At 47.3% G+C, this 23,927-nt stretch overlaps 1 protein-coding gene across 2 annotated transcripts in view; it reads left to right on the top strand.

Moving 5' to 3' along the window:
• Nucleotides 1-23,927, top strand: part of GSDME (gasdermin E) — a 133,763-nt gene that overhangs the window by 69,092 nt on the left and 40,744 nt on the right. For both annotated transcript variants that reach the window (XM_029589123.1, XM_029589124.1), the window contains one exon: nucleotides 5,486-5,613. In XM_029589123.1, coding sequence (XP_029444983.1) covers nucleotides 5,486-5,613 — 128 coding nt within the window. The remainder of the gene's footprint in view (nucleotides 1-5,485; nucleotides 5,614-23,927) is intronic.

Raw genomic sequence — 23,927 nt, 5'->3', positions numbered from 1 at the left:
TTCGACACTCGCGTGGAGCGAGGCTACTTGTCTGTTTTCGGGTCCATGGTCTTCCATCAGCGACCTCGTCCCCTGGGCATTTGCTCATATGCGACCGTCACAGAAAGCTTTTCTATCACGTTGGCAGCCGGTGTCGGAATAGTTTCACATAGTTCTCCCGCTTTGGACTCTACCGTCGCCGACTCGCAGTGGTGGCTTCGCTCCCTCATCCTCTCCAGGGAATACCTCTCCAAGCTCCACAGTGGACGATAGTCCCCACGGATGCCAGTCTCTCGGGCTGGGGTGCGGTCTGCCTATCCCATTCCACCCAGGGGATCTGGTTGCCAGTCCGGTCTCGCTGGCACATCATTTGGTTGGAGGATCCGGCGGAGCGCTTGGCTCTCCAGGAGTGATCCGCAGCAAAGCGGTAAGGGTGCTATCCCACAACTCCACCACCATGTCTTACATCAATCATCAGGGGGGCACCCGCAGCTGTCTGGTAACCCTAGGAGCCAGCCGTCTCTTCACTTGGGCGGATCGTCACCCGGTTTGCCTACCGGCTTCCCGCATCGCGGACAAGGAGAATGTTCCGGTCGATTTTCTCAGTTGCCAATCGCTCGATCCAGGGGAGTGGGTTCTCTCAGACACAGCCATGGATCTGGTTGTCGACGGGTGGGGCCCCCCGGCCCCCCCCCCCACCTGGCCCTCATGGCGACCTTGCGCAATTCCAAGGCAAGCTGGTTCCTCAACCGCTTGAGGGAGCACGGCTCGGAGGGTGTGGATACTCTGGCTCTCTCTTGGCCTTCGGACGTTCTTCTGTATGTGTTCCCCCTGTGGCCCTTGGTGGGCAAAGTTCTCAGGAGAGAAGGGTTCCACCGGGGATCTGTGGTACTGGTAGCACTCCAGTGGCCACGCAGGCCCATGGTTTGCAGTTCTCATCAGCCTGGCGATGGACGGACCTCTTCGGTTAGGTCATCTCCCTCGCCTACTTCGACAGGGGTCCGTATTTTCCGACCAGACCGATCGCTTCTGTCTAGCGGCCTGGCTTCTGAACGACGACACCTGAGGCGCAAGGGCCATCAGGAGGAGGCCATCTCCAGTTTGCTGTGGGCCCGGAAACAGTCGACTTATCTGGCTTACGTACGTATCTGGAAGATTTTGAGTCTGTGTGGAGTCGGGTGTCTCAGCGCGCTCCACCCTGGTCTTGTTGGTGCTTTCTTTTCTTCAGGAGGGTCTTCCAGGGGTTTTTTCTTCCAGTTCTCTGTGCGTCCAATTCTCCGCCCTCGGTTCTCTCCTGAGTCGGGTAGCATCCCTTAGCGGGCCACCCGGACGTGATTCGGTTCCTGAAGGGAGTCAAACACCTATGCTTGCCTTCTCGCAACAATTGCCCATTGTGGAGTCTTACCCTGGTCCTCCGGGCCCTCTGTGCCGCCCCGTTTCGAACCTCTCTGTCGGGCTACGTTACAGGATCTCACACTCGAGACCATTTGTTTCTTGTCTCTACCTCCTCCGCTCGGCGGTCCCTTGAGATCTAAGCCTTGTCCTGCCAGGACCCTTTGTTGCGCTTCTTCGGGTCAGGGGTTTCCTTCAAGTCGGTTCCTTCTTTCTTGCTGAAGGTTGCCTCTGCCTTCCATGTCGACCAGTTGATAGAGCTCCCAGCGTTCTCCCCAGGGGATATTGCGGGTACGGCTGGGGGCGATCTTTGTACACTGGATGTCAAATGGGTCCTACTCCGGTATCTTCAGGTTACCAACGACTTTCGGGTCTCGGGCCATCTTTTTGCTCTCTGAGTGTTCCCAATCTGGGTGCACTGGCTCTAAGATCCTTTTTTGCGCGGTGGTTGAATGTGCGTTTTCTTCGGCCTATCTTTGCCCAGGTCGGGCGGTCTCGGAGGCCCTAGCTACGCTCTCAAGCTACTTTCTGAGCGGAGAGTCCTGCAAACCACCCCGCAGGTGGTTTGCAGGGCCCCCACCTGGTCATCCCTGCATTCTTCTGTTTGCCACCGTCTGGATGTGCAAGCGCCAGTTTTTGGATTCTTTTGGGCGGCGAGTGCTTCGAGCGGAACTGTCTCGGTCCCACCCGGGATAGGGAAGCTTTGGTACATCCCACAGTCTAGACTCATCCCGGTACGTTCAGGGAAAGGAAAATTAGTTCTTACCTGTTAATTTTCATTCCTGCAGTACCACGGATCAGTCCAGACGCCCTTCCCTGTTTGTCTTTCTTTCTGTCCTCTCGAAGCTTGTTCTTGCAGATTCGCAGATTTTGATACTTCATCCTTTGCAAGTATACTGAACAATTACACCGGAAACCTTGGTTGTTCCTGTACCAAGTATATGCAAGAGCGGTTAGTCATACCATGTTTCTTACATTGTTCTACAGTTACTCTTGAGTTTTATGGTTACTTGCTTGATCCTATTCTGGTTTTGTTGTTTTCTGCTTTGACAATGGTTATACTGAAGGGTTACAGGATAAGCTCTGTCCTCATAGGATATCCTTTCAGTTTTAATCTGTCTCCACCTGCTGGAAAGGAGGCCCAACCCACAGTCTGGACTGATCCATGGTACTACAGGAATGAAAATTAACAGGTAAGAACTAATTTTCCTTTCTTCTCAGCCAGCTACTTTAAGTCAACTTTCTGTGTGGTGAACAGCCTTTTTTAGAAGGGAACTTGGGCTTAGTCCACTTCAGGCCAGACCTCTGGGCCAAACTCTCCATCCTGAACCATACCACACTCCTGTGCTTCCCATTTCTTCAGGAGGTTTATGTGGTAGATTTGAGTTTTCTTTCGTGTATCTGGCTGAGCTATTTTGTAATCCATTGGCCCTGTTTTTCCAAAACCTCATAGGATCCTTGCCAATGGGCTAACAGCTTGCTCTCTGATGATGGAAGGAGGACGAGGACATGGTCCCCTGGCTGGAATACTCACTGGACCATGGGACGAATGTAAGATCAAGCGTGAGAACTCCAAGGCTTTTCCAGTCATAGGTGGGCTATCTACCCAGACCTTTTTAGGCAATCCTGCACTCAGAGGAAGTAGTCAGTGAGATTTTGCCCAGGGTTTGCTTGTCTTCCCAGGTCTCATGAGCTATGTCCAAGATTTCTCTCTGTCTCCTTCCATATAGCAACTCAGATGGGGAAAACCCCATTGAGCTTTGTGAAACTTCACAGATTACGAGCAGCACATAGGGTAGTAATGCATCCCAGTTCTTACTGTCTTCATTCACAAACTTCAACATTTGTTTGAGCGTCTGGTTGAAGTGCTGAACCATGCTATCGGCCTGCGGGTGATACTCTGAGATCTGCAGAATTTTAATCTTAAGGAAGGCACAGAGTTGTTTCATGACCATGGAGACGAAGTGGGTACCCTGATCCATCAGGATCTCCTTGGGCAGCCCAAGTCCCGAATAAACCTCCATTAGGGAACATCAGGGTCTTCATGTTTCTTAGTGGCACTGCTTCTGGATAGTTTGTGGCATAGTCTAATCTGATGAGAATGTATTTATTTTCCTTGAGTTTATCTCTCTAGTGGCCCACAAGTTCCATGCCCAGTCTTTCAAAAGGGGTCTCTGTTATAGGTATTGGTATGAGAGGTGCCACCCATACTCCTGGTGGCTTTGTGAGTTGGCAGGTAGGGCAGGACTGGCAATACAACTGGACCTGTTTACGAAGGCCCGGCCAAAAGAATTGTGCCAGTATCTCTTTCCGGGTATTTTCCTCCCCCAGGTGACTCCCCCTAGAAGGTGACTGTGAGCCAACTGCATGACCTGTTGATAGAGTTTAGGAACCAGGAGTTGTTCTATCACTTCCCCTTCCACACTCACATTACTTCAGGGATTGCGCAGTCCTTTAAACGTAAGAGGTCCTTGCATATGGTAGCTCTCTTTCTGCTCACAGGGCCCCTCTAACCCTTCTGGACCCTGAGATCTTATACTCTGGTGACAGGCTCTTCCCTTCAGCCAGGATTCCCTGAGGGTCTCAACCTTATGGAAGACTGGGTAGTTAAGGGAGTTTTCTGTACACTCCCTTATACTCCAATATATAGTTAGTGTCCATTCCTCCTCCCATGCACATCGTACATCTAAGGCTCCAAACCTAACCTCCCCCAAAATTCTCCCTGGCCCAGAATCCCCAAGAATCTCTTTCTTCACTCAGAACTCAGGCTTATGTAGACAGAATACACTCTCTCTAGAGGTCATTTCTGCACATGCCTACTTAATAGGCAGACAGTGCCATCCTGTTTCACAGTACCATCCTCCAAGGTTAAGTGAGAAATTTGGGAAATAATTTGATGCTATTACTAGTAGCAAAGGAGATAATTTTCAAAGGAGTTACACTTGTAAATGTACCATACTATCATAGCAATTTTAAAAAGCCCACTTATCCATGTTAAGTGCACTCAAGATGGTTAAATCCAAAGATAATTCAATGGCATATAATGTAGCAATTTTCAAAAACCCACTTAAACGCGTAAAGTGCATTCACACGCTTAAAACTCAGTTTTAAGTGTGAAAATGAGTTTGAAAATTACCTCCATAGGGATCAGAATTTAGGGCGTGAGCTACACAAGCATACTTATTTTATTTTTAAAAAGTATGTGTATAAAATCTCTTGGCAATTGTGTGCACCTGTAATTTTGCCAGGATAATTTTCCAAGTGAACTCACATGTGTAAGTTTGCTTTGAAAGTTGGTGTAACTTGGATGCATGAGGGGCCACAAATTTATGTGGCCTGTTTCAAAATTACCTCACTGAGATTCTAATAATTTCAGTACCACATTCCTAACACTATGGTCAGATATGATGTTCCTGAGCCCATAGGTATAATACTGTTCTTGAGTTTTCATTATAATACTCTTGAGTTCTTATGTATAATGTTCTTGAATTCCTATATATAATGTTCTTGAGTTCTATGTATAATGTTCTTATGTATACTGTTCTTGAGTTCACATGTATAATGTTGTTCAAATGTAAACCGGCGTGAAGGCCAACACTAATACTTCGGTATATAAAAACAAACAAATAAATAAATAAATAAAAATAAATAAATCCTCAAAATACCAAACATAAACAGGCGAGAGTATTCACTAGCAGGGCAATTTTAAAAGGAAAATGTAAATGCAACTTACTATTGTAGCAATTTTCAAAAACCCGTTTACCCGCATTAAATGCATTTACACACGTAAGACCTGTTGGCTATTCAATAGCGTATATTGTAGCAATTTTCAAAGACCCTTCAAAAACTTTAAATGCTAATATCTGCTCAGAACCGAAATAAGAATCGCAACAAAAAAAAGTGGGGGAGGAGGTTTCAATGGTTTTTTTCATCTGCAAGTTTGACCTTCTCACACTTTTTTTTTTTTTTCCCCGCCCGTGTGCTGGCTTTACCAGCAAGATTAATTTTCATAGGAGGATGCTGTAGATCGTGGCCCAGTCCATCAGCAGCCACTTTTTGTTTCTGTTGTATGGGTGCTTGGAGCAGTAACAGCGTGTGTTTCTTTCTTGTCAAGATGTACTGCAGCAAACAAAGATTTTCCAGTCTTTTTTGGAGTTGCCAGAAGAGAAGCGCTCAGTTTTGAATAAACTGCTTTGCGAAATCTTGAGTCACGGGGAAACGCTGACTTTGCTGGAGGACGTGGTAAGCTTTTGTTTTAAACAGATGCTTTATAAACCACCAGACAAGGACCCAGGGAGTGCTCAGATTGCCCTCCCTTCTTGGGGAGTTTATTTCTCGCTTATCATAAGAACATAAGAAAATGCCATACTGGGTCAGACCAAGGGTCCATCAAGCCCAGCATCCTGTTTCCAACAGTGGCCAATCCAGGCCATAAGAACCTGCAAGTACCCAAAAACTAAGTCTATTCCATGTTACCGTTGCAAGTAATAGCAGTGGCTATTCTCTAAGGGGCGGATTTTCAGAGCCCTGCTCGCCTAAATCCGCCCAAAACCGGGCGGATTTAGGCGAGCAGGGCCCTGCGCGCCGGTAGGCCTATTTTACATAAGCCTACCGGCGCGCGCAGAGCCCCGGGACTCGCGTAAGTCCCGGGGTTTTCGGAGGGGGCGTGTCGGGGGCGTGTCGGGGGCGGGCCTGAACCGCGCGGCGTTTTCGGGGTGTGTCGGGAGCGTTCCGGGGGCGGGCCCGGGGGCGTGGCCACGCCCTCCGGACCCGCCCCCAGGTCGCGTCCCGGCGCGCAGGAGGCCCGCTGACGCGCGGGGATTTATGCCTCCCTCTGGGAGGCGTAAATCCCCCGACAAAGGTAAGGGGGGGGCTTAGACAGGGCCGGGTGGGTGGGTTAGGTAGGGGAAGGGAGGGGAAGGTGAGGGGAGGGCAAAAGGAAGTTCCCTCCGAGGCCGCTCCGATTTCGGAGCGGCCTCGGAGGGAACGGGGGTAGGCTGCGCGGCTCGGTGCGCGCCGGCTATACAAAATCGATAGCCTTGCGCGCTCCAATCCAGGTTTTTAGCAGATACGCGCGGCTCCGCGCGTATCTACTAAAATCCAGCGTACTTTTGTTTGCGCCTGGAGCGCAAACAAAAGTAGGCCTATTCGCAGAGTTTGAAAATCCGCCCCTAAGTGAACTTAAAAGCAGGTAATGGACTTCTCCTCCAAGAACTTATCCAATCCTTTTTTAAACACAGCTATACTAACTGCACTAACCACATCCTCTGGCAACAAATTCCAGAGTTTAATTGTGCGTTGAGTAAAAAAGAACTTTCTCCGATTAGTTTTAAATGTGCTGTGCTTATGGCAGCAGTAGCCAGGAGTCTGTGTGGGAGGCTGGCGTGGGGCAGGCGCAGAGTCAGCAGGTGCTTTTTCAGCTGTAGATTTTGCACCAGTTCCCAAAGGGAACAGTTTTTGAAAATTGTCCTAGTATTGGGGCATGTAGGACCAGGAGCAAAAAAAAAAAAAGAGTTGAATCGGTGCACATTTGAAACCTGTGAGCAGTAGCACCGCCTATCAAGGCTTCAACCTTGGCTGTTCTTATTGTTCAGCATCTCACAGTATTTTAGCTCTGAGCACAAATATTTTTTTTTTCCAAGAATTAAGATCTGTTTTGGATGAATAAACTTAGCATGTTACATTCACAAACTGCCTTCATTTAAAAAAAAAAAAAAAAAAAGTGGAAAAAATCTTTATATGTGGTGTTATGCTGTTTTATGCATGGTGATAGGAAATAACTGAAAACTGTTTTACATTTACTTTTTTTTTTTAAAATAAACTAATTGACCCAGTCATAACCTGTACATGAGAAGACCACCCATTTACTAGTGTTAAACATACGGTGTGATAAACCTTAAATCTGTAGATATTCGTCTGGGCACATTTTGCTGCTTTTATGTTTTTAGACTGATACCGCTAGAAGTGATGAGTAATGAAGGAAAAGAGGAAGTATGGAACTTGAGCAATTTTTATAGGTTTGCTGTGCTTTCTGTCTGTCTGCCAAGCTGAGAGGGAAGAGAAAGCCAAAGAAGGGACGAGACCAGCACTGGGTGTAGTGCTGGTGTTCTTGGAACAAATGTGGGGCTTATGGGAAGAGATTTTGTTCTGCCGCTGAGATAAATATCCCCTGCCTGTCCACTCTAACCGCTCTATGAAAAGTTGGTGTAGCAATACATTTATCGTATCGGAATAAGTCTGCAAACAGACAGGCCCCATTTGGCCATGCATTTTAGACGTGCTTTATTACCCCTTATACCATAAGGGGTAGTAGCACGTGGAAAACGCATGGCCAACCACCCCGAAACTAATAGTGCTCTTCACATGCAAATGCATGCTGATGAGCCTATTAGTTATTACCCCGGGATACTGAAAGTAAAATGTGCGGCCAAACTTCTTTTCTGTACACCCTCTAACTTAATATCATAGCGATATTAAGTTGGAGGCACCAAAAAAAAAAAAATCTGCCCGCCGGTTGGCAGGTTCAAAAACAGATGCTCAATTTTGCCGGCATCCGTTTTCCAAACCTGTGGCTGTCAGCGTGTTCGAAAACAGATGCCGGTAAAATTAAGCATTGGTTGTCGGACCTGCTGAAGCTGCCGCTAGTGAGGCGCTACAGATGCGCTAATGTCCCTAGCGCCTCCTTATTAGCATGGGCCCTAATTTAAATAGGTGGCTTAGGTGGCAGATAAATTATACACGAAGTTTATCTGCCACCTAAGCATTCCAGCGTGGTAGCTATTCATGACGCACTGCATGAGGAATTAAAAATCATTCTCTTTAAGAGTAAAAATAACTTTTAATTAAAATTAAAAAAGAGAGACAAATTTGAGACCCGTGATTGAATCTACTGGTTTTCAAAAAACTTGGTCAATTAACCTGTTTTACCAGTGCTGAGGTCTCTGTCTCTTTAAAAATACAAAAAATATAAATAATACCAAATACAAACAAAACATCTCTCAAATAGACTTTGTGTTTAAATAAAAGTTGGTTTTTAACAGTATTTTTACCAGAGATCATATCTGGATACAACATTTTTACCAAAGACATGTTTCATAGTTCTTGTCCAAGGTTCTCCTCTCATTTTGGAGGTGGTGACAACTTTCTGTTATGAAGAAACAATCTTTTCTCCTCTGTCTGAAAAACACTCACATAAAGTTGCCAAAATTATCACATGGCTACAAACTCCATGTTTGTATTGCTTTAGGCCTGAACTTTTCCTCCGTCTGTGCGTAACAGTAGGCCTCAAGTTCATGATGCACATCCTGTTTAGGATCACTAATGTTTACCTTACAGACCCTGGTACTTGTTACTGTTTATCATTCCATGTACATATCTAGATCAGTCCAGACTCCTGGGTTTTGCCTACCTGCCAACAGATGGAGACAGAATTTTACTGCTACTTAACCTAGTGTGCCACCTGCAGTCCCTCGGTATTTCTCTGTCTCTGGAAGATAGTAAATGTGCAAACCTGCAGACGGGGGGAGGGGTGTCAGGGAAGTAAAGAACAAAGAAGATTTTCCTAGTCCTCCCAGGGGGTTGTTAGGTCCTAGTAGGGCCATTCCCCCTGGTTTGAGGTGGCCGAGCAGAGGGTTGGTGACTAGCTTGGCCTGGAGTTCCGTGGGGTGTATATCTGGTGAGCCAGATCCCTCCCCTTTACGAAGCAGCAGCCTGGAATCTGCTGGCAGCTCTGCTGATGCAAGCCTGGTGTTCAGGGAAAGTATCCCCCTTTGTTTCTTGCTTGCTTGGGACCTTAAAGTTTTAAGAAAGACAAGGCAGTTAAATTTAAAGTTAGTTTAAAAAAAAAAACCAAAGAAGACTAAGCAGTTTATTAGGCAACAAGTCTTTTTTTTTTTTGGTTCCTGCTATGCAATATCTGTTTTTCTGCAGTATCTCTTCGGGCAGCGTTCAAGAGTACAAAGCTTTTGCTTGTGGGTTAGTGTGTGCCGGCAAGCAGCTCTGGAGTGTGGTTAATGGCGCTAGAGCGGCTTCCCACTCCTGTGGGGGAGCACGATCGCTGCTAAACAGGGCTGATTTATGAGCAGCTGTGTTTCTGGGGCATGGGCACTTTGGTTGTGCCTGCCACCTCTGCTAGGTTGGGTCGGTCCGCTGATGCGGGCAAGTTGCTTAAAGGCACTGTGGGGGTTCAAGGCTGCCAATGTCTCTCTCCCTGTCGGCGCAGGAATAGTGGCCATCTTGGTTTCTCAGACTGAGCTTCAGCATCTACGGGGGAGGCAGGGGATCCCACCTGGGTTATCCTTGGCGGTTTTTGGCCCCAGTGAGGAGCAGAAAGGCTTAAATTGGGAGGATTTTCCTCTTAACCCAGTTCCTGAGTCCTCGCAGGCTTTTTTGACAGGGGTTTGTTTTATTATGGACAAAGCCTTTTCTTAGCATTGAACCTGGTCCCAGTCCTCGGTTTGTCCGCGGCTATACTATTCATGCCCAGTGAAGCAGGGAGGCAGGGTCTGCGGGGCAGGTTCAGCACCTCCGATTTTTCCCTGTAAGAGAAAGTTCCTTTCAGAGAGTTCCAGCCACCATGGGCTGGCAGGGGGCAAATTTATCTTCCTCAGCTCATCCATCCCGTTAAACTGTTTTGGAAGTTGGGCCGGCCACAGCGTGGTGCTTTCCGGAGGTGGGTGCACACAGGTGTGCGTAATTGTGCACGCAAGGCTGCAGACTGTTTTTTTGAGCGCATGGTTGCATGGGTACATGTGTGCGTACAACTACAACCTAGATTTGAGCGCATACAGCTGTGACCTAGGCGTGAGCGTGAATTGGCCCGGGCACTTGTGCGTTTAGGACCATGACATAGACTTGGGCGCATATTTGCACAGGTATGTATGCATGTACGTCCATGACAAGCCTTGAGTGTGTTTGCTCGTGTCCTTTGAGATACGTGCATGCACCCAGGAGGCATTGGTGTTCGTGCAGGAAGCTGTCTAGAGCCACAATTCAGGGAAAGCTAGATGCTAGGGATGAGCAATTTTAAGTGTTTTCCTATTTGTGTGGCTTGCCATCTGAGGGCAGTCCGGTCCTCGCTTCCTCTACCCCTGTGTCAGCGCTGTTTGGATGCTCATGTTGTTTTGACTTCTGCAGATTTCCACTGTTGGGGTATTCCCGGGGCCTATGGGGTCTCCGGAGGGGACTGAAGTGGGAGAGGTTACTGAGGACAGAGGCTGTCCAGAGAGAATGGTTAGAGAGGGCCAGGTTTGGGCCTAGGGGCCCTGGTATAGATTCATCCTCCTCCTCGAGTGGAATGTTTCCTGAGTCTGGAGACTTTTCTGCAGGAGTGCTTGGTGTAGGTGAACTAGCCTACTAAGTAGCATGTCCAGACCTCACATTTGTCAGCTGCTGCAGGTGAACGATGCAGGGAAACTGTCCTGGGAGATTTTCAGGTGAATGTGGATTATGATATGTCGGAAGATTCCGATGGGAATTGTTTTCCTCAGCTCTATAAGAGGGAGATTTTAAGCCTGATTTGGAGCCACATTGGACTCTAATCAGAGATTTTTGTTTTCATAAAAATAAGTTACTGAGTCTGTTGACTCAGGCCCTGAAGATGCTAGGTATGGCTGAGGGTATCGCTTACAGGCATGCAGTTGAAAGATCCAATATTGGTCATTGTAATTATAGTGTCCTGTCAAAGGTTAATTGATCTTGAGTGGAATGCCCTGGAGGAAAGTTTTAATAAGGGGGGTGCGCCTTAGCGATTTCATGCCCTTTGGACCAGAAGGCAAGGGAACAGTTGAAGATAGATGCGCTGTTACAAAATGAACCAGCTGTAAAGGATGTGCTAGATAGGAGGATTGAGGCTATCCTTTAGCAGGCCTTTGAGGCCAAGGCGAGAACTTTGCAAATTGCTTCTGGCTGTTGACTCTGGTTGGTTCATGTGTCTCAGGAGTTTCAAGGAGCAGGTTCTGATGGCGGATCTATGATGAAACAGAGAGCCGCATTCTTAGTGTCTTGGTGCCAGCGGCCTCCAGAGTTGCGGCTTCCATGCTAGTGGCCAGATGCTGATTATGACTGCGTACAGGCAATATTTCCAGATCCAGTCTCACAAAGTTACCCTTTTAAGGGTTCGCTTTTTTTTTCGGGAGTGAGTTGGAGAGGATGGCGAATAGTTGGAGTGAATTACCAGAGGAGAGGAAGGTAGCGTCACGTTTTTGCTGCTCCAGGGATTCCTGTTTTGTTCATCCTTACAGAGGAGCAACTACTCAAATGTCTCGCCCCTTCAGAAGTTCAGTCCTTAGGCTGGAGAAGCCTCGCAAAGTTGGTGGTTCCGGAATGTGAGCATCTCGATCTTCACAAATAAGAGGTGCAGGCTCACCCACTGGATCAGAAGATATGCAGGAGTCTACCTTGCTTTATCGAAGATGGAACCATATTATGACAGAGCAGTGGAGTCTGGAGATGTTAAGGGTTGGCCATGTTCTAGAATTTCTCCAACTTACTCCAGATGCCATTATGGTTTTTCCATGCAACTCTCTACAGAAGAGAGTGGCAGTGAAGACTTCATTAATGAGGCTGTTAGATTTGAAGCCCATAAAGAGTTATGGTGCTATTCCATCTATTTTGTCTTTCCCAGGAAGGAAGAGGAGTCCTTTCGGCCCATCCTGCATCTGAACAGAGGGACTCATTTTCAGAGTGAACTCCTCATTCTGTAATAATGGCAATACAAGCAGGGGAATTTTCTCTTGTCTCTGGACCTGACGGAGGCCTGTTTACATATTCCAATTCGCCAGGAACTTCAAGGTTTCCTATGCTTCATCATTCTGGAACATCAGTTTTCAATTTCAGATCCTGCCTTTTGGGCTGGCTACTATGCTTATGACCTTCAAGGTCATGAAGAGGTGTCTCTGCATAAGACAGGTGTTCTAGTCCATCCGTATCTGAATGTCTGTTTGATTCCGGCGAGAAGTACAGAAGAGAGTCTCTTGGCGTCTCTCAAGAACGGGGTACAGCCATCTCAGATGCTAGAGTACTCTGGCTTGCATTTAAATATGGATCAGGGTTGGGTGTTTCTCCTTGCGAGGGATTTTTTTTTTGTATTACTAGTTCCTGAGCCGTAGTTTTTTTAGAGATGGCTTGCACCAACCCTGAAGGGGCTGTACCCAGGACTGTGTTCTCTGATCTGCCTGAGCCCTACCTCTGTGATCCTGACGAGCCATTATTTTGGTGGCATCTCTTACTTGCTCGGGAGAAAGAGCTTTGGTTTTTTGATTTGTTCCCCAGTAGCTTATGTGCCTTGGATGGTTGCAACAGAGGAGATATTCTGATGAGGTTAGCACCTTTTGCAGGTCAGGCTGCCTTCCACATCCTTAGCATTGGTGAGGATTAGAAAGGTCTTTGAGTCCAGGTGTACCGTTCACAGCAGGCAGCCTTCTCAGGCTGCAGTGGCACATATTTTGACCTTTCTATAGGAAGGTTTGGTCAAAGTCTGGCCTTTAACTCCCTGAGACTTTAAGGAGCAGCCTTCGATGTCTTCGCAGTAGAGGGCAGGGATATCCTCTCGCCATGCATTGTGTTTTCTTTGGGAAACTAATGCTTTATGTCTTCCAGTATGAGGGATATGCCCCTTGTGGAAGCTTGATCTATTGTTTAGATGAAGGTACAAGTTTCTGTTTCAACTACTGGGCAGGTTAACCATGGCGGACTTAACTCTGAAGGTGGCTTTTGAAGCTCCAGGCTTTGTCATGTTGAGACCCGTTTCTGCAGATTTCAAGTTTAAGTTAATTTTGGCGTTCCATCTTAGTCAGACTGTGGAACTTCCAACCATACCAGTGTTGGACCTTGTGCACCTCATGCAAGAAAACGTAGGCTCTTGGTTGTGAGGCATTCGTTATTGAGGGGTCTGAAGGTTACTAAAGAGTTTCGTAGATCAGATCACCTCTTTATGAGGAATGGTCCAAAGAAGAGGTGTCAGGTTTTTGTGGCTAAAATTGCATGTTGGCTTAAGGAGGTGATTGGTTCAATGTATATGTTTAAGGGTTGACCAGTGCCTGAGAGTTTGAAGGCTCACTCAACGCATTTTCTGGTGACCTATTGGGCCAAGACTCAGCAGGTTTCTCCGCAGGAGATTTGCAGAAAAGCTACTTGGGAATCACTGCACATTTTTGCCAGACACTGTCACTGGGATGTCAGGGTTCTGTTTCCCATGGCCTTTGAGTGTGTTCTGCAAGCGGGACTCTCCAGGTCCCACCCATTATAGGGAAGTTTAAGTACATTCCAGGAGTCTGGACTGATCTGGGTACATACATGGAAAGGAAAATTGGTTCTGCTAATTTTCGTTCCTGTAGTACCACAGATCAGTTCAGAGACCTGCCCATTGACAGTGGCACAGTTGACCACTTGTTTATATGTAATGCAGGGTTGTTAGTGGTTCTCCAGGCTCTCCATGCTGTTTATTTGTGTTAATTCTGGGACGGACTTTCCACTTGGTTACGGCTGCCCCATCCTCCGGTTCTTTGGGGGAGTTTGCTGTTAGTATTTTAGTGTGGTTATCATCTTGGCTTGGGTACAGGTCAAAACTGAGTGACTGCAGGTGGCACACTAGGTTAAGTAGCAGTGTCAGTAAAACGTTTTCTGTCTCCATCTGCTGACAGGGTGGCAAAACCCAGGAGTCTGGACTGATCTGTGGTGGTAAAGGAACAAAAATTAGCAGGTAAGAACCAATTCTCCTATTTGTTCTAAGACCTATTTTCTGGTCATTCTGGTTTGAGCTTGTTCTTCAGACTGAGGCCTGAAAAAAACGACTCTGCTTTAGGGTGCAAATGATTCCTTTAGGATCTCTGCTCTGCCTTATCTTCCTCAAAATGTACTTTTTACACCCCTGATCATGCCATGGTCCCACCACTCTCTGAAAGGATTTTTGTTTGAGATATTTTGAAGAAAGATAATAAACCTCTTTTTCTTTAGCAAGGCTCTCCTCAGATTCTTTTTTTTTTTTTTTTTTGCCTTCTTAATTAGAGATTTATATTTATATTAAGAGGCAGGGAAGTCACTGGACCAAATGGTGGCCCGGGCAAGGATTGCTTTTTGGCATTTCCCTCCTCTTTTGGGCTTGCATGCTAGCAGACTCACAGACTGACTCAAAAGGATCATGCGGCATCTCCTCTCCTCCACCCTTGCTTTGTTGCTCTTCTTGCCTACCCTTTGCATCTGTCTTGTTGGGTTTGTGTCCTTTTCTGTGTTTCTTATTTGGGCGTGATTTCCATTTTTTTTTTCAGTGACATCTCTTGGTCTGTAGCAACCTTGACATTGCCTTCAAACCGTGCTGACATATTTTTGGATCCCAGTCTTTTCAGATCGTGCTGCCTTCAAGCCTTTACTCACTTGGCTCTACGTTTAGCATTTCTTTCTTCCTTCTTCGTGTTTATATACTTCACTTTTTAAAGTTAAATAGTTTAGTGGTGGAAATTTTAGGTTCATTTCCTCCTGCATGGGAACTAAATTTGATTAGATTATAGACCAAGCGACTCCTCTTAGTGCGACATGATACGAGGCCCTGATTGCTAGTCAGAACTAAATCTAGCAACCACTTCGCCTCTTGCAGGCTGTAGAATTTGTTGCTCTAAAAAAAACAACAAATCATTCATTCTTGGTATCCAGAAGTTTGATTTGAAGATATATATAGACCCATTTTATATTAGGATAACTAAAGTCATCTTCAGTTATGATGACTGCTTTTGCACTTCCTTTACTCTCCATTAGCTTTTCCTCATAATTTATTTATTTATTTATAATACTCTTATTTAAACATAGAATTTGTATCCAGAGAGAGTGGATGGTGGTTTTGTTTCGGTTTTGTGTTTTATTTGTCTCTATATCTTCTTTACTATTGGGGTGCAGAATTCCTGATCACCGGCTTGCCAGAAGTGACTGGTAATTGCAGACTGGCAAGTGGCTCACCAGTGGCCGCAGGGACAGAGAGGGGAAGCACCACTTGGGGGGGTGCTGCTGCTTCTGCCACATCCTGCATTATGTTTATCACCACTAGGCAGCTGGAGGAGGAGGAGGCGGCAGGAGCAGCAGTGCAAGGGAAAAGGAAGAGCTGCTCCTTCTCCGGCTGACCCCCTCGTCGTGCTGTCATGCTAATGTGCTGCCACACTGTGTTAAGTGTGGAAGTGAAGGGAAGTAGCACGAGAAATGAAGAGAGAGAGAAAAGGGGGAAGTGGAGGAGAAAGAGATCAAAGAGGTAAGGGGGATGGGAAGGAGGAAGTGTCTCCGTGCACACCTGTGTGGAGGAACACCTGCACTCAGCACAGAGGAAGGAGGAAGAAAAGAACAAGCAGACTGGAAGGAAGGTAAGGGAAGAAAGGGAAAGATGGTGATGGGGCTGACAAACCTAGAAGAGAGAGGAAGCTGGATGCTCTCAGCATTTTCTCATACATATGACAATGACACACATCGCCATGGAGGCACGGTTTCTTTCCTGCAGATAGGTGCCACCAACAAGGGTGGCTCTCTCGCCCCGTTTTTTTCACCTTACCTGTTTGTAGCATCCACCTTCATGAAAGACAGATTGATTGCCTGCATGTGTGAGAAGGTGCTGGTTGAATTTGTTTTTTTTTCCTCTTGTTACTAATGAGCATAATCCAAATGTTTCCAATTTTAGTGACCTCTAAAGTGTTCCTTCTTTCTTTCATGGGGGAAAGACTTATTTTGTAATTTTGCAATTTGCAAATCTAGTGAATGTAATTTTGTTTTGTCTACTGCAGTTGGACATGAAGTTCCATGCCTTATTTAATATAGCGCTGCTCCTATCCCCAGTCCCTAGATTGATGTTCTTTGTCATTTCTATAGCATTAGTATTCGGATATTACAGTGCTCCATGGGCTATTATGGGGCTTAATTTGTTGGGGGAAGGGCCAGGAATGCAGTTGGGACACTTCTTTTCAGGTTTAAGAGGCAGAGCAGCAGGGGTGTTCTGCTCTAGCCCCTACCTTCCAGGCAGCCTGCAGGGAAAAGAAGAGGAGGGGGTAAGCCTGCAGCACACAGAGAGAAGAAAATAGCCAGTTTGCTCGAATCCATCCCCTCCCTCTTGTTTCCCGTCCCCCACCACCACCTCTCTTCCTGTATTGCAGGGAACAGAAAGGGAAGGGGTGATACTGAAGCAGAGCAAAGAACAGACTCGGCACAAGTTTGAGAGCAGTAGTGCCAATTGTCAAGGTTTCATCCCTGGCTTTGATGAATGGAACTACCGTATTTTTCGCTCCATAAGACGCACCTGACCATAAGACGCACCTAGGATTCAGAGGGGGAAAATTAAAAAAAAAAAAAATTGTGCTAAACCGGCTCTGCGTCTGGGCGTCTTATGGAGCAAATTAGGGGAGTGCATAGTTTTTTTTTTTCTCCCCATTTTGTTTTCGGGTCTGGGGAGGGCCATTTCGGTCCACTCCCCAGATCAGAAAATTTTTCTTTCTGTGGGAACCCCCAAACCCCCCCCCCCCCCATCCCAACCCTTTAAATTAACAACCTCCACCCCCCTGACCCCCCCAAGACCTGCCGAATTAATTTCCTGCAACCCCCCACCCTCCTGACCCCCCCAAGACCTGCCGAATTAATTTCCTGCAACCCCCCACCCTCCTGACCCCCCCAAGACCTGCCAAACGTCCCTGGTGGTCCAGCGGGGGTCCGGGAACGATCTCCTGGGCGTGAGCCGTCGGCTGCCAGTAAACAAAATGGCGCCGACGGCCCTATGCCCTCACTATGTCACTGAGACCGACCGCTGCAATTGGTCGGTCTCAGTGACATAGTGAGGGCATAGGGCCGTCGGCGCCATTTTATTTACTGGCAGCCGACGGCCCTATGCCCTCACTATGTCACTGAGACCGACCAATAGCAGCGATCGGTCTCAGTGACATAGTGAGGGCATAGGGCCGTCGGCTGCCAGTAAACAAAATGGCGCCGACGGCCCTATGCCCTCACTATGTCACTGAGACCGACCAATAGCAGCGGTCGGTCTCAGTGACATAGTGAGGGCATAGGGCCGTCGGCGCCATTTTGTTTACTGGCAGCCGACGGCCCACGCCCAGGAAATCATTCCCGGACCCCCGCTGGACCACCAGGGACGTTTGGCAGGTCTTGGGGGGGTCAGGAGGGTGGGGGGTTGCAGGAAATTAATTTGTCAGGTCTTGGGGGGGGGGGGGGTTGTAGGAAATTAAGTCGGCAGGTCTTGGGGGAGTCGGGGGGGGGGGGCGGGGTGTTTGTTAGATTTTTGTTTGGTTTTTTTTTTATATTCGCTCCATAAGACGCACATACATTTTCCCCCCACCTTTGGGGGGAAAAAAAGTGCGTCTTATGGAGCGAAAAATACGGTACTACCCACTTTTAAACTTGTGTTAATTCAACCTCTTTTTCTATCCATTAGCGAGGGCTTAATTTCTGGCAGAACAACCTAGAATGGCAATCTGCTACTTTTTTTTTTTTCTGGGACCCTGAGAAAGCAGAGCAGGCAGTGTATATCAATTTTGGCTTCTCTGAGGCAGTGGTGTACAAAGAGGGTGGTGCGGTCCCTCCTGAGTGTCAGCTGGGAAGTCGGCGGCTGCGAGCAGAGTCCATCCTGCTTGAGGCAGGTAGAGGAAGGCCATTGGGCCGCGAGCGGTGAAAGCAGGGCTGGTGGAAGCACTAGGCGGTCGCCTATAGCACCGCGGGTCTGGGGCCGGCAGCTGCATACCTTTTCTTATTCCCACCCGCGTGGCCCAGAAGAAGAAGAGGTAGGTCCGTGCAGGTGGGAAGAAGGAAAGGCCATGCAGCAGGAGTAAGATCAGCGCGTGTCCTGGGTCGTCACAGGAAGAGGCTGCATCGGCGTTTGAGTGCACGTGGAGCAGCAAAGCACTGCTCCCCCTCCCCAATGCAGGTGCAGGAAGAAGAGCTGCACCAGTCCTTGCGGCTTCAAGAAAAAATGAGTCCCTGAATGTCGCAGAGACTAAAGGAGGAAGCTGCTGCTGTGTTTCTGATGGGGGAGTAGGGTAGGAATGAGAGAGAGTGTTTGTGTCTATGTGTGTGAGATCATGTGTGTGTGTGTGAGATCATATGTGTGTGTGTGTGTGTGTGTGTGTGTGCGCGCGCAAGTGAGGGGGTGTGTTTGTGTGTGAGGGAGGGGTTTGTGTGAAAGTGAGAGATAAATGGAGGGAGTCTGTGTGTAGGGGTGTGTGAAAGTGTGTGCAAGAAGGAGAGGGGAACAGAGATCACCGGGGGAGAGAGAAGGGGGACAGAGAAGTGAACCTGAGGGGTGCCAAAGGAAGTACCTACCCCAGGTGCCAAATACTTTAGGTATGCCACTGCTCTGAGGAAACAGAATAGAGCCAGTAATTGTATGGATTGTTTTTGGCCCCCCAGACCTTGGAGGAAGCAGAGAAGAACAGGCTGTTGGAACTGCTTACCCTGAGACATGTGCAGCCACACAGCTTTGATTTTTGTACAATTTGCCAGCATAGTTTAGGAGGCTGTGAGGGACAAGAGACAGGGGTAAAAAAAATAAATAAAAGAGATGCGGGGTGAATGCCTCTCAGTCCACTGCTTCTGCCACTCTGGCATGTGAGCTTCCTGCTTATGCCGTGATCCCGAACCCTGTCACCTCTGCTGATGGTGACCCCACTGGTGAGGTTGAAAGGTCCAAGAGAGCTAATGAGGGGATTTGGGGGATAAGAGGGAGATGAAGGAAAGTTAATGATGGGATGTGAGAGGGCAAAAGTGTGAGTGAAGGGATTGGAGAAGCTGTTGGTTATGAGGGGGAAGAGTGCATCAGGGATCAAAGGTGTTGAGGGGTGTGAGTGAGGGGATGGGAGAAACTATGAGATATGAGTAAGATGATCAGAGTGGGGGGCAGTCTGTGAGTGAAGTGATCGGAGTAGCTGGAGAAAGAGTGAAGGATGGGAGGAGGAAGAAGAGAGTGAGTTAGAACATGTGGCCTTGCTCCCTTCCATTCACAAGGAGGCAAGAGCAGGCCATGCTTTTGAATTCCAGGCCCCACACCCCTGTCCAGGGAGACTGAGGATAGCAGATAATGCACCCCAGTCTACTCCCACCCTCCAAAGCAGAGGTGAGCCAGCTGATTCTGGCTTGAAGAGGCCTGTACTTTAACTGGCTTAGGAGGGAGAGGAAGAGAGTTGCTGGAGAGGGTGACTTTCTAAGGAGAGGAGGGGCTCAAGGATCAGCAGGGACAGGGGGTTAGGCTTAGGGACTTTAGGACCCCTGGAGAATTTAAGCTGAGGTGGTAGGCGCCCCATTCTCTTTGTCTGCCTTTTCTTCCTTACCCCCAGTGATCCTGCATCTCGAGCACCAGATAGATGTCCTTTGCCTACTAATGCTCATAGAGCATATTAAGAGAGAGAAAAATGAATGTGTTAGGGTGTGTGTGTGTGTGTATGAAAGAGAGAGTTCACACCCAGCCCTGGTCCTACCCCTTTGCCCCGGCCCTGCCCATCTCACCTCCTTAAAAGTTCCACTTCCTTTTTGTCTACAATTTAAGCCCTAAGTTACCATTTTTTCATCAGATTTCCAAAAACTATTATATCAATATCTTCTAAAACCAGGCATTCCAGTTCACCAGCACTTATAGAATATAACATATTAGACTTGCCAACCTGGGTCAAACTATTAGCTCACTGAGCCCAGCATCCTGACTCTGACAGTGGCCAATCCAGGCTACCTGGAGTACCCATCAAATCCCAAATAGAAAGCCCATTCCATGGAGGAGGAGTTAGAGACACCTAAGATCAGGGGTGGGCACTTCCGGTCCTCGAGGGCCACAAACCAGTCTGGTTTTCAGGATATCCCTAATGAATATGCATGAGAGAGATTTGCATGCACTCTGCCTCAGGTGTATGCAAATCTATGTCATGCATATTCATTAGGATATCCTAAAACCTCGAGGACTGGAATTGCCCACCCCTGCCTAAGATTATTTGGCTAAGTAATGGTTAATGGACTTATTCTCTAGCAATTTATTCAAACGTTTTTAAACTCAGCTAAATTACTTGCCTTGACCACATTCTCTAGCAGAAAATCCTATAGTTTAATTATGCATTGACTGAATAAATACTTTCTAGAATTCATTTTAAATCTGCTACTAGTTACCTTCATGGAGGGTCCACTAATCCAAGTACCACTGGTAAGAGCAAATAATTAATCCTTATCAACTTGTTCCACACCACTCATGATTTTATAAACCTCAATCATGTCTCCTCTAAGTCTTCTCCAAGTTAAAGAGCCCTAATTTATTTAGCCTTTTTTTCATAAGAGAGCCATTCCACCCTCTTAATCATTTTTGTTGCCTTTCTCTGTAGCTCTTCTAGTTCCACTATATCTTTTGAGATGGGGCGACCATAACTGCACACAATACTCAAGGTGTGGACAAATTGTGGATCCATGTGGTGGTGGTATATTCCCAGCTTTGTTCTCTATTCCTTTTTGAATAATGCCTAGCATTGTATTTGCTTTTGTAGTTGTTGCCGTGCACTGAGCTGAAGATTTCATGTGTTGTACACAATGACTCCAAGATCTGTTTCCTGAGTGACAACTCCTACCATGGAATCCACCATTGTGTACATATCGTTTTTTTCCCCCTCCATGTGCATTAATTTGCATCTGTCTACATTAAATTTAATCTATTTAGATGACCAGTTCTCCAGTCTCGCAAGGTCTTCTGTGATTCCTCACAGTCAGCTTGTGTTTTGACAACTTTGAATAATTTTGTGTCATTTGAAAATATGATCATCTCATTCATTACTCCCGTTTGCATGCTAATGAATATGTTAAACAATGCTGGACGCAGCACAGATCTCTGGAGCACTTCACAATCACTCTCCATTAGAAAACTGACCATGTACTCCTCTCTCTCTCTCTTATCATTTATCCATTTTCCATTGCCTCCTATCATAACTTTTTAAATTCCTGAGGAGTCTCTCCTGGGGAACTTTGTCATTTGTCTTCTGAAAATCTGCTGTCCTCCATCCATATGTTTATTTACACCTTTCCTTTGCTAAATCCAAGTTGGCTCTTCCCTATTAATGTATGCCTATCTATATGTTCAGTGATGGTTTTTTTTAACAATAGAAACTTAGAAATGACGGCAGAAGAAGACCAATCGGTCCATCCAGTCTGCCCAGCAAGCCTCACACTTCTTTTTTCTCATACTTATCTGTTTCTCTTGGCTCTCAGTAACCTTAGGTTCTATTTCCCTTTCACCCCCACCATTAATGCAGAGAGCAGTAATGGAGCTGCTTCCAAGTGAAATGTTAAGTTTGATTAGTTGGGTAAGCGGCAGCATAGCTCTCTGCCGTTGAAGCAGAGATATGCGTGAAGTATTAGTTTTTCTTCTCCCCTGCCGTTGAAGCAGGGAGCTTTGCTGGATATGCATTGAAAGTGAAGTAAGCCTTGAAAGTTACATTAACTATCATCAAATATTGAAAAGCCTAATAATTGGTAATTGAATAAGCCTAATAATTGGTAATACCTATAGCCCATGAACCCATCCCTGTTTTTTGTTTTGTTTGTTTGTTTGTTTGTTTTTTTTAATTTGGAGATGGCAGGCCTCCATCCTTCCGCTCCGTGAAGGTGGATCACCAACCACTGGCCACTGGCATCCCGCTCCGTGAATGCCTCTGTGGCTACTGCCACTCTGTGCAGTGTTTTGCTGCCTGCTCTTTGTACGTGTCCTCTAGACCTGAGGACGCGTATAAATAGCTTCTACCTTTTTGTTTGGCACCACCATCAGGCTCACTGGTCTGTAGTTTTGTGGATCACCCCTGGAGCCCTTTTAAAACAAACAAAAAAAAAAATTGGCGTTCCTGTTCGTACCCTGGATCAGACCAGATGCTTGGGTTTATGCATCCCTACCAGCAGATGGAGGCAGAGAACAAAGCTTTGAGGCACTGCTACATAACCGAGCGTGCCATCTGCAGTTCCTCAGTATTTCTCTTTCTCCAGCAGACGGTAGATGTATAAACCTGCAGTCTGGAGTTTTCAAAAACAAAAAGGATTTGAGAGAAGATTTTTGGCTCCCTGAGGTGTTAGGTTCTTTCGTGGGCCATCCCTAGGGTAGAGCAGGGAAAGCAGGGGGTTGGTGATCCCTCGGGTAGCTCGGCCCTTATCTTCGGGGAGGATGATAGCCAGTGGTTCTGGTTCCCTCATCCCCTCTGGCTCCCTGTGACCTTGCTGGGCTCAGCCTTCACCAGAAGTAGGGGAGTATTTTAATTTTTTGTTTCCATTCTGTGTGTGTTTCCCTTTAAGTGATTTATTTTTTTTTTTATAAAAGGAAGAGGAAGGAGCAGTTCATAGACTGTGCTCCACCAGCTGAGTTCAGTTTTCACTGCTGAGAGGCAGCTCTAGGTGAGCGGGGTCGAATCGCTGTGTGTGTCGGGGCCGGGTGCTTGTTCAGCACCGGACAGCTCCACCTGCAGTGCTCACAGGCAGGGTTTATTTTTAGACCTGTTTTCTCGCTGGCATGGTGCCTCCTGTTCTGCATGGGAAAGTTTGCTGTGGCTGCGGCTCAAGGTGCTCTCGCCTCAGTTCGGCTGCATTTTGCGGGGAATGCGCGTCTGGAGGGGCAGGGACCTCCTCGGGTACCTCAGGGGACAGCAGGAGCCCGTGGTCGGTGGGGCAGGTTTTTGAGGCAACTGGGGGGGGGGGGGGGCATGTTTGAGGAACCAGTGACCATTTTGTGCACACGTGCTGGGAGCCAAGTTTCTACTTCACAGCCCCAGGAATCTCCTTCCATGCTTTTTCCTGCAGGACAAGACCCTGCTGGGGGGGGGAACAGATCCAGGGGAATGCGCACCTGGAAACATTTTCTCCGGGTTTTGTCCTTTTGATGCATATGGCTTATTTGACCAGGAAGGGAGCTGGGACCAAGAGGTCTTTGTCTAGGAAGTCCCAGGCGGCGAAAAAGCCTAGGCAGGTGGAGTCTGGAGGGTTCCTGAGGCTTTTGGGTCTCAAGAGGTACGTGGTGGATGAAGACATGTCTGAGACGGATGATCAAGATCAGGGGCAGGGAGGTCTGGTGGATCTGGACAGGAACCCTGCTGGTACATTGCTGGATCCATTACAGGATCCAGGTCAAGATCCTGTTAATGCTGTAGGTGATCCTATGAAGGATCCGGACGAGATTCCGGCTGCAGATGGGGACGATCTTCGGGTGGTCCGTTTTGTTTCGCAGGGAAGAGTTGGGCCCATTGATCCCCCAGGTTTTGGAAGAGCTGGGGGTTAAGGTCACTCAGGAGGAGTCTAACAGTGAGGAGGTGAACCCAGTCCTGGAGGGATTGCGGGAATCCCCTAGGGCTTTCCTGTTGCCTAAGATAGTGAAGAAGTTGGTGGATTGGGAGTGAAAATCTCCAGAAGCAGGCTTGATAGCCAGAGCTATGGCCAAATTATATCCCTTGCTGGAACAGACCCTGGAGTCTAGGAAGATTCCCAAGATGGATGCTGCAGTATCTGCGGTTACCAAGAAGACTACTATCCCAGTGGCAGGCGCAGCGGCCTTGAAGGATATTCAGGATCAAAAACTGGAAATCCTC

Source organism: Rhinatrema bivittatum, chromosome 2 (genome assembly GCF_901001135.1).
Source record: "Rhinatrema bivittatum chromosome 2, aRhiBiv1.1, whole genome shotgun sequence".
NCBI classification, from domain to species: Eukaryota; Metazoa; Chordata; class Amphibia; order Gymnophiona; family Rhinatrematidae; genus Rhinatrema; species Rhinatrema bivittatum.
The sequence above is the reverse complement of the archived record's forward strand: the minus strand, read 5'-3'. Positions and strand labels throughout refer to the sequence as shown.